Source organism: Grammomys surdaster, unplaced genomic scaffold (assembly GCF_004785775.1).
Source record: "Grammomys surdaster isolate TR1022 unplaced genomic scaffold, NIH_TR_1.0 169, whole genome shotgun sequence".
Lineage (NCBI taxonomy): Eukaryota > Metazoa > Chordata > Mammalia > Rodentia > Muridae > Grammomys > Grammomys surdaster.
The window spans coordinates 7446010-7456761 of record NW_021604617.1 but is presented as its reverse complement, the minus strand read 5'-3'; the positions used below and the strand labels follow the sequence as shown (position 1 = coordinate 7456761).

General features: G+C 48.3%; 1 protein-coding gene across 2 annotated transcripts; it reads left to right on the top strand.

Moving 5' to 3' along the window:
• LOC114620518 (CMRF35-like molecule 7) lies at positions 1 to 9714 on the top strand. 2 transcript variants are annotated; one of them, XR_003711328.1, is made up of 7 exons: positions 1 to 336; positions 568 to 894; positions 2969 to 3038; positions 4906 to 5030; positions 6445 to 6503; positions 8153 to 9078; positions 9169 to 9714. XR_003711328.1 is itself a non-coding variant. In XM_028766633.1 (6 exons), the coding sequence occupies exons 1-6, from the start codon at positions 279 to 281 to the stop codon at positions 8354 to 8356; spliced, it is 843 nt and encodes a 280-aa protein (XP_028622466.1). In that variant the 5' UTR covers positions 1 to 278; the 3' UTR covers positions 8357 to 9714. The 2 variants fall into 2 exon arrangements, 1 of the variants encoding a protein (XP_028622466.1); XM_028766633.1 differs by having other exon boundaries at positions 8153 to 9714.
• Positions 9715 to 10752: the final 1038 nt, after the last annotated feature.

Here is a 10752-nt window from a genome sequence, read left to right as displayed (position 1 = left end):
TTCCTCAGACCTCCTCAGCCCTGGCCTTATGAAGCAGGGGATCAGAGTCTCTGAGAGCCTTTATCTAGTTCAGTACAGGGCCTAGATTCAAAGCCTGTAGCTGGGGGATCCACAGGACCACACAGGCCTTGCCCAGCTTCCCTCTTGTCCACAGAGGTCTCTGCCTTCCTCAGCAGTTCATGCAGGACTGTCTGTGGTGACTCCTGAATCCTCCCCAGGACAGCTCTCCTCTCTTCAGAGCATCCCTCCCCATCCCAGCTCAGGAGGAGGACTGACTGATGGCTGGCAAGGCTGCATACCTGTTCTCCGCAATCCTGCTGCTGCTCCTGGCCTCAGGTGAGGACAGGGAACAAGGACAGAGGGAAGGAACCAGGTTGAAGAGGGGGCAGGGGGCAGGAGGTATGCACAGTGGAGCTCTGTGCTTGGGAAGGCAGAATACATGGGGCACTGTGGCCAGCTGCTGGCTGTAAGCATAGACACAAAGAGGGTCACTCCCTGAGAAGGGAACCCACTTCCTCCCGCTGCTGCAGAGGATGGGGCTCTCTGACATGATGCGTGTATTCCCAGGCTCCTGGGCACAGGACCCACAGGTACTTCGAGCACTGGAGGGCCAGACTGTTTCTGTGAAATGCCGGTATAATCTCAGCTACAGCTTCAATGAGAAGTTCTGGTGTAAGCAAATATCAGAAGACACTTGTCAACCCTTAGTGCCGGGTGTCAGCACAGGTGCCGAGAAGCTAAGATTCTCCATCGAGAACTATCCTTTGTTCAGCTTCTTCACTGTCATCATGAATGAGCTCAAGATGAGCAACTCAGGCGTCTATCACTGTGGGATCGTTGAAAATCGCAGAAAGATCGCTTTTCTCGGAAGCATCCATCTGGTGGTGTTAAAAGGTGAGCGTCCCCCTTCTATGTGGCTTTCAAGCCTTCCTGAGTTACAAGGTTCCAGATTGGAGAGGACTCAAGGAACTGCTTCCTCTAGTAGAGGGGTTCTCACCCTGTCAGTTGTGACCCCCATAGGGGTCACATATCAGGTATCCTGCTTATGTGATATTTACATTATGATGAATAATAGTTACAAAATTACAGTTACAGAGTAGCAACAAAATAATTTTGTGTTTGGAGCCACCACGGAATGAGGAACTGTATAAAGCGTCACAGCATTAGGAAGGGTAGCTGCTCTTGTAGCTGAAAACTGGGGCAAAGAAAAATGGCCCCTCCCCCAAGGCCACCAGCTGGTTAAAGCCAGAGCCCAGCTGAGACCCCAGGCTGGCCGGCCTCTGGTTCTTAGTGGTTTCTCTGAACACTTTTGCTGCGTTGCTGCTAACAGAAATCTGTTTCTTTGGATGGATCTTAAAGCTCCCCTAAGCATTCACAGCCCTCCTTTCCTCAACATTCCTTGCCTGTAATGCATCAGAATCGTTTTCTCCAGGGGCGGTGGAGAGATCGCATAGCCAATGGGCGGGCGGGGTGCTGAGAGATGTGGATCCAGAGGAGACCCATAGAAAGTGAGGCCAACTGATGTGAGTTCTCTTCCGGGTTCTACCCTTGACAAGGGAGAGCCTTTGCACTCTCAAACAGTAGTCCAGAGGCTACTGCTGCTGGCCTCTAGTCTCCTGTGTATTCCGTGTGGAAGTCTCCAGTGGCTTAAGGCTTTCTGCATTCGAACTTGACGTTCATCAGTTCACAACCCCAGTCACAGGGCTTTTCCTGCTACAGCGCATGCCCCGAACTTTTGTTCTACGGGTAGCGGCTATTTTTCTGAAAGTTTTTGCCCAGGCATATCTCATGTAGAGGAGGCAGTAGGAGTGGAGCTTTCTACGTGTTCAAACATAGTGGACACAGGACTGGGGAGATGACCCAGACAGTAAAATGCTTGCCACGTATGGTGGTAAGTTTTAGTTGTCAAAGTGTCGGAACCTAGAAAGATCGGGAGGGCGAGCCTCTCAGCACAGCTGTGAAAGATTATCTTGGCTTGAGATGGGAGGACCCATCTTAAAACTGGGTGGCACCATTCCCTAAGCTTGAAGTCTTGATACAGCTGCAGCCAGCTGCTTCAAGCTTCCGTAGCCTTGACTTTTGTAGCCTTCCTGGGCTGGGCTGGACTCTGAACCGCGTACACTTTCTCTCATTGTCGCTTTAGACAGGGTGTCTTATCACAGTAATGTAACAAGTATCTGAGAAACTGTGCAAGTCTGAAGACCCTAGTTCAATTCCCCAAAGGTACATTAAAGAAAAGGCTGGTCACGGAGGCTCCTGCTTGCAATCCCAGCGCTGGAGAGGCAGAGACAGGATGATCTTTGAGGCTCACTGGCTAGGTCCAGGCTAGTGAGAAACCCAGTCTCAAAAACTAAACAAAATAAAAATGAAGTGAATTACACCTGAGCCATGCCAGCTAAAATTATCCTTTAGCCTCCCTTCACAGGCACACATACACTTGCACACACACAAACATGCAGATACATGTACATGAAGACACGTCTTACAAAAGAACACCAGGGGCTGGTCAGATTGCTCAGTGGTTAAGGGTGCTTGCTGGCCTGACAGAGGACCTGAGTTGGGTTCCCAAGGATCCTTGTCAGGAAGCTCACCACAGACTGTAACTCCAAGCTCCAGGGCTTCTGGTCTCCCTGGGGACTGCATTCATGTGCACATATCACCCCTGCCACATATGCACAACTAAAAATACTAAAAATCGTAAGATGAAAGAACACAGGAAACAGAAGAGGCCCTGGAATATGAGAGGCCTCATTTACAGTAACATGTACTACTGTGCTTTCTCTTGGGAGGTAACCCCTGCCCCATTTACGACACAGCATTGCATTTTTGTGCAGAGAGAGTAGACGGTGTTACTCCGAGTCCTTGTTTGCTGGCTCCAGGGGCATGTATGGGTTCCTCCTCTTCCAGGGCTGGAGAGCGGTGGGTTGGGGAGGTGAAAAGATGCTGTACTCACTGTCGTCTCTTACAGCTTCAGCCCCACACACAACCACACGGACGACAGCAGCCCTGGCCTCTACCCTCAGCCCTGTCACTGACAGGTACTACAGCTCCCTGGCCTGTCCTCTGTCTTGGGTTTCCTCCCATTCTCCTAACTATAGTTCTCCAACTGTCACTCCGATAGATGCCACCTCTGACAGGATGGATGGAGTCATGTGATCACTTCTGATCATTTTATATAGGCTCAGTTTTCCCATCTGTGAAATGAGATCACAACAATATTTCCATATTTGTCTGTCTATCAATCTATTTATCAACCTATCTTCTATCATCTATCTATCTATCTATCTATCTATCATCTATCTATCATCTATCTATCATCTATCTATCTATCATCTATCTATCTATCATCTATCTATCAATCATCTATCTATCATCTATCATCTATCTATCTATCAATCTATCTATCTGTTGGTCTGTCTGTCTATCTATCTATCTTCTGTCTATCTACCTATTATCTATCTATCTATCTATCATCTATCTATCATCTATCTATCATCTATCTATCTATCTATCTATCTATCTATCTATCTATCATCTATCTATCTTCTACTTATCTTCTATGATGCAGGTTGAACCTGAGACCTGACATTTTGGGGGCAGGAGCTTTATGACTGTACTACACTCCCAGCTTTCCGGTTTTTGCTTTTGAGATTGAGATCTCACTGAGTAACCCAAGCTGGCCTTTAATTCACTCTATCACACAAGCTGACCTTGAACTTTTGGTCCTCCTACTTCAGCCTCCTGTATCTGGGGTGATGGGCCTGTGCCTCTAGCCCAGGCTCTTGCTATTTGCAGCTGGCTAATTCTTTGTCACTGGAGGCTGGTCTGTATCTTTTAAGAGATTTAGCAGTGTCCTTGGCCTCGGATGGCCAATGGCATGAGTGCCCTTCTGAACACATATGTGGCCATTGAAAATGTCACCAGACACTACTAGATGTGTTTTGAAGGACACAGTTATCCTCCATTCATTACCGTCTCCTGGGGTACAGTGAGGGTGGACTGCGGTGCGGATGGCAGGGATCTCCCCCACCCCCGCTTACTCTGGTGTAGGCAGCCATGTGACTACATTGCTGTCTTTACCTTCTTCCAGCCCTGTCTTGTCCTTCAGTATGAGCAGGGCTATTGACAGGAAGCCGTGTTGAGTCTGGAGAAAGGGCACTACCTGCCGTTCTTGACCTCACGGCCAGGAATCTTTCCCTGCCTGCTGATGGGCTTCCAGGCCCTGGGCCCTTGGCCTCTGCCACCTACTTCACCCCAAACCCAGCCTCCATGAAGACAGTGGGCCCTAGGCTCCTACAGACCACTCCTTGCCTAAATAGATTCAACTGGAAATGAGTTAAGCGGAGATGTCCCTGAACACACCTTCTCTTTCTCTATGGCCTTGCCCTTCAGACCTGTTCCCTAGAGGCTGCTACAATACAACAGGATGTGGAAGGTCTTGTCTGCCTCCAGGTCCTTCTTTAGACTCAAAGTAGGACATAGTGGAATGCACTTAGCTGGCAGAGCTGTTTGTCAGGTCCCCTAGTTCTCCTGGGAGCTGACTGTGTCTCACAGAGAAGAACTGAGGTAAAGCTGAAGGGTGGGGACAAGGGCCCCTGAAAGAAAGAGGCTAGAGCCAGCAAATTCAGAGTCCCAAAGGAAGCTAAGTGACAGGAACAATGGAAACAGGAATAGGAACAATGGCTTGTGACATTATCAATATTACCCTATGCTGAAGATCGAAGGACTTACAAAGCATATCCACTGCATATGAAAGTGTTCCCTTGCCCAGTTGAGCAGGGAACCTCAGAAGAGGCAGGCTTAGGGGAGAATCGGTGGGAACTGCAAGCTTGGGGAAGGAAGGTTTTTTGGCTGGAAGTATGTTGGGCTCTGACTCTCCTTACCTGGCTAATCCTTGTTCCGAAGCTCTCAGGGTAACCCGATGTGGAAGCTCATCATTGCTGGGGTGGTTGTGGCTATTCTGCTACTGCTCGGACTTGCCATACTTGTGGTCCTCTACCTGAGGAAAGCTCGAGGAAAAGCCCAGAACGGTGAGCCCATCCTGTTTGTTTTGTCAACAAGGAAACTGACCTGAAAGGCAAAGTGTCCAAGTGACTTCCTTGCCCATTACAAGGTGGCTGGCCTGGTGGCCTGGGAAGGGGTCAGGGGGCGTGGGCAGCATGGGGGTGATGACATACCAGCCCCACTCAGCCCTCAGGTTGGGTTATCTACAGGCACCTCAACTCCCCATCCATTTGCTTAAGACAAGGTGAGCTAGGATTTTGGATCATATACTTTTTTCATCTTAATATTTTTTATTGTTTTATTTATTGCGTATGGAGGTTTGGCTTGCACATATTTCTGGGCACCGTGTGTGTGTGTGTGTGTGTGTCTGTGTGTGCCTGATGCTTATCAGATCTCCTGGAACTAGAGTTATAGAGAGTTGTGAGCCACCTCGAGGGTGCTGAGAATCGAACCCGGGTTATCTTGAAGAACAACTTGGGCTCTTACCTACCGATCCACCTCTCCAGTCTTTCTGGTTAATGATACGTTGTTGAAATACATTGTTGCTATCATCTTTGAATTTTGTTTTTCTCAATATGGAGGAAGTTCAAAGAAGTATGTAGGTCAAAAAATACAAAGTAGCAAATATGTAAAATGAATGGCTCAAAGGGCAGAATGTACAGCATGAGGAGCATGGGTAAGAATACTAGGTCAGTAGGTCATACCCTATATTTTCGCCAAGTAGGTAGCTTGTAACTGCTCTTGCCAGATAGTTCTGTGGACAACAAGATTAAAACGTGAGAGCGGATCAGAATACCTCTGGAGCTTGTGAACATTATACTTTTCAAGCTTAAAAATCCTTAGAGAGGAGAAAATTTGAACATTCTATATCCTTATTTTCTAAATGTAGTGCAATCAGTTTAGTGGGTCACTGATGACGTTTTTTAGAAGACAAAATAGAAGCAGCAAAATGCCTGGACTCTGAACACAGATTCTCATTCCATATTCATCTTGGAGTATGTGTGAGTGAGAATCCAGGAGCGAGTGTGGGAGGGCGTGGTGGAGTGTGGGAGGGCGTGGCCATAGGAAATGCTGCGCTTCACACTGAGGCCTCGGGACACAGGAAACTAGAAATCCAACCTCTTACTACCTATAAGCCCACCAGTGAACAGATTATAGTTACATCTGATGTTTAAATCTGGAATCTACAAGGAGTGGCCTAAAATTGATCAGAAAGTTGAGCAAGTTTAAACACGGGCAGCCGGGCTATCTGGCTTCTTAGAATCCCTGGACACTACTCAGTGCTGGGTACTTGGGAGCTCCCTAGGCAGAAACTATCCTTTGGCCAAGTGTTGGCCTCTCTTCCATTGGGGTACCTCTGTCCAGCCTGTGGTTGCCATGGGAAATGGGTAAGGTTGTACATGGGAAGTCCTTCCACTAACCTTGCTGGTTTCCACACAGTTGAAAACAAATGTCACCCTATCTATGAAGACTTTTCAGGACAGAGAGAGGAGACCACTGTAAGTAAAAATGATTCTCTCCCAGGATTTAGGGACCTCTGGCTTTCTGGTGTACATCTGTTGTGAACTTTGGCCTGGATTTGGTTTCTATTTAAGTGGTGGGATACACTCATGACTGGTCATGTACTCGTGACCTGTTTATGTACTTCCTTTTTATGTATTTCTTCTCCTGTTTTCCCCAACTCAAACTTGAGAGAGAAAGAGAGAAGACAGAGAGAGACAAAAATGAGAGACAGAGATACAGAGACAGAGAGACAGAGATGAGAGAAAGATAAGAGAGACACAGAAAGACAGAGAGACAGATGAGAGAGACAGAGAGAAACATTGTCAGAGAGACAGAGAAGAGAGTGAGACAGAGAGAGACAGAGAAAGAGACAGAGAGACAGAGACAAGAAAGAGACAGGGGCAGAGAAAGACAGTAAGAGACAAAGATGAGAGAGAGACAGGGACAGAGATGAGAGAGAGACAGAGAAAGATACACAGAGACAGAGAAAGACAGAGATAGAGACAGAAAGACAAACAGAGACAGAGATGAGAGAGACAGAGACAGAATGACAGAGAAAGAGACAGAAACAGAGGAAGAGACAGAGAAAGACAGAGATGAGAAAGAGAGATTGCGGATCACTTCCATGGGAAACAGCTTTCCCTGTGTTTTAGGTCCCCAGTCAGACTACAGACGAGCTGCCATTCGACCAATCAGGAAAACATGATGAATCACGGTTCTCTGAGTCCTCCTGAGAATTAAGTGGTTTGGGTAGTTCTATCTCACCTATAGATGTCTAAAAATCCACAGAATTAGGAGGCTCCAAGGTCATCTAACCCAGCTCTGTGAATAATGCTAGAATCACCACGAAATGCATCCCCAACAAGTCCCATCTAACTCAGCCCTAGTCAAGCTTGAATGATTCCCCCAGAGAACAGTTCTTGAAGAGTAAGGTAGTATAGGCTGCTAATCCCAACCTTTATGAGGCTGAGTCAGGGTGCTTTCCAATTTCAAGCCAGCCTGGGCAACATAATGATGACCCAGTCTCAAAAACACAAGGCGGGGCTGCAGCTCAGTGGGAGAGTCTTGCCACACACAGGTACATGCAAGACCCTGCATTCCATCCTATTATTGAAAAATACGCAAATTAGTGATTCCTTAGTCCACGCCCACAGGGCCTTTGTGTTCATGGACCTGGAATGAGACCTGACAGCAGTTTGGAACTGGAGCCTGGAGAGGCCAGTGCTTCTCAGCTCAGTGACAGGGAAGGCAACTTTCCCAGTCATCCCTTCCCAGAGGCTCTACAGGCCCCTCATTACATCCCATATACTTTTAAATAAAAGCTTTATTTATTTTGTCTGTATGAATGTTTTGCCCACGTGTATGTATGTACACCAAGTGTCTGCAGTGCCTGAGGAGCCTAGAAAAGGGAATCAAATCTCCTGCAACTAGAGATGACACTCTCATATGGGTGCCAGGAGCCGAAGCCAGGTCCTCTGGAAGAGTAGCTAATGGGTTCAACCACCCAGAGGTCTCCAGAGCCCATGTTCAACATTTTAATTTCTGTCTGTGTCCCTCTCCCTGCACCCAGTTCTGGTCCCACACAGGCCACCGGCCACTCTAGCTGCTTTTCTTTCAATAAACATATGTTTTCTTTGATCTTCAGAGCTTCAATCAGCAGGGCCTCTCCAATGAGGACGCTGGAACCATATGCTATGCCTCTCTCATCCACCTAAACCACGTGAGGCCTCAGGACTCCATCTACACCAACACCCAGCCCTACCGGAAGCCCTCTCCCGACCCGCTTCTGTCTGTGGAATATGCCAGCATCTCTAGAAACAGACTCGGGTCTTCCAAGTCAGATGCCTGAGAGGTAGAGACCAGGGACTGAGGGCTGAGCTCCTAGGACGGTGAGCAGGTAGGCACAATGCTACTGTCCCCATGGAAGAGCAGTTTCCTACAGCTAAGATGGCCTCAGACACACTTTCTTCAAGGAAGATGACTGAAAGTGCAATGGAGAAGGATTCTGGACCCCTTGTTCTCTCCCTCCCTGGAGGTGTAGGACCAATGCTGCTAACACACAGTCTGTGTGGAAGAGAGCTGGGCCAGCCCCTCTGAGTGGCCCTAACCTCCCTTCCTTATGTGACCATCGCTTCCTTCCCCACTGGCTCTTGAAATCTAGGTGGATTGCATAAGTTCCTCAGGAACTCTAGGCAGAACTGCAAAGTTCTGCCCAAACCCCAACCCTTCCTCACACAGGCCTGGCTCCTGTTTCTAAAACCAACCTTCAAGGAGAACTCTGGTGACCTTGCCAGGACAAATACTAAGATGTAGGTGGTGCCCATCCCTGACCTGTCTTCTGAGGTCTTTCCAACCGTGACAAAAGTGGGAGCTTCCTTCCCATAGGCAGCCACACATCTCTGTCAGAATGCATCTTGGCTCCTTCTCCTAGAGGACTAGCATTCCCTCTGCTAACTGTGTCTACCTGTACATGCACGTAAGACCACATGTGCCTTCTGGGATCCTAGCACTGAAGATGTGGTTCCGTCCGGACACAGACTGCTCACCCCTGTGAGGCAGACACTCGGGGAGGTGGGTACAGGGAAGGAATGGGATGCTGTGTGTGTTGCCCCGTTCCTGAGGACTCTGCCTCACCCTGCCTACCCATGTCTTCTTCCTAAGACACAGATTTGCCTGGCAGACACAGGATGCTTACTACCTCCAGCCTCATATCCAACTCAGTGTCGCTCCTGGGTTGTCGGTCTCTGCTCATGGTTTCAGTTGACCTGTGGTCCTTCGTGGCTCCTAACAGCACCTTTGCTCTTGGGCCATATATTTCAGTCTACACCGTCTCCTGGAAGCCCACTTCTATTGTATGTTCTTTGGATTATACGTCTCCTTGCCTGTGGCTCATCCAGAGGGTTGGGCTTCTCATGAGCTGTCAAAACCCAAAACGTTTTCTCAGACTGGAGCTCTTGGAGCGGACTCGCCTTTATTCACTGGAACAGTAGCAATGGATACGTAGGACTCCCAGGGTCTACACTCAAGCTCGAGGACAAGAGAGATTGATTCTAGGATATAGTTGGGAGCGCTTATAATGTGCCCTGCGCCTCTATGTGGATGAAGAGCCCAAAGAGCCCTATTTATATGCATGTCTCCATTTTACAGATGGAGACATATTGAGGCACAGGGAGACTGGGTCTCCCAGGTAATAAACAGTAGATTGCAGATGGTGTCGGTTTTTTTCCATTGTGATTCTGGTTCCTGCTCCCTCAAGGATCTCCCTGTGTATGTGCTCAGGGAGATATCTGAAGGAACAGTGGAAATCAAGGCTTAGCTGTAGGGATGCACTAGAGCCAGACAGGACAGGGGAACGGGACCTGAGTGACAGAGGTCTCAGGATGCAACAGAGGACGATAGTGCAGCTTACACTGCTGAGACATTTGAGGTGAGCATTTCTAATTTATCAGCGGCTCCAGATTGAGCTGGTTCTACACACCTGCTACCACTGAAAGCCAGGAGGCTTTTCCAGAGCCTAGTCTCACCTCTTCTTACCTCAGGCCTCCGCAGCAAGCTAGCACCCTATCCCAGGGGTGTTTGAGGAGAAAAGAGGCATCTCATTTCCTGTTTCCGTGACAAAGCACTGTGACAAAAGGAACTTACATCAGCAAAGGGTGAGCTGCACTCATAGTCAGAGGATACATTCCACAATGGCTGGAAAGTCCCGGCAGCAGGAGGTGGAGGCAGCCCACCATGTTACATCTACAGTCTGTAAGCAGGCAGTGGTAATGGTGGGTGCTCAGCTTCCATTCTCCTATTCATTCATTCATTCATTCATTCATTCATTCGTGTATGTGTGTGTGTGTGTGTGTGTGTGTGTGTGTGTGTGTGCAGGTGCCACATGCATACATGTTCCCAAAGAGATCAGAAGAGGGTGTCAGGTTCCCTGGAGTTTCAGCTGGTCCTGAGCTTCTCCCATGACCTCCAACCTGGGTGCTGGAAACTGAGCTCAGATTTCTCGGGAACACCATACAGCACCCTTAACGTCGGAGCACCCTTAATCTCAGCAGGCCCCTCTCCTCAATATTTTTTAAATCATGCTTTGAAATTTTTAGGCATTTATAGTGCTTTCTACATATTTTTTTTTTCTTGGAGTCCAGGACCCAAACCCAGGGAATGGTTTGCCTACCTTCAGGGTGGGTCTTCCCACTTCCATTAACCTAAGCTAGATGATCACTCACAGGCCTGGCCAGAGGCTTGCCGCCT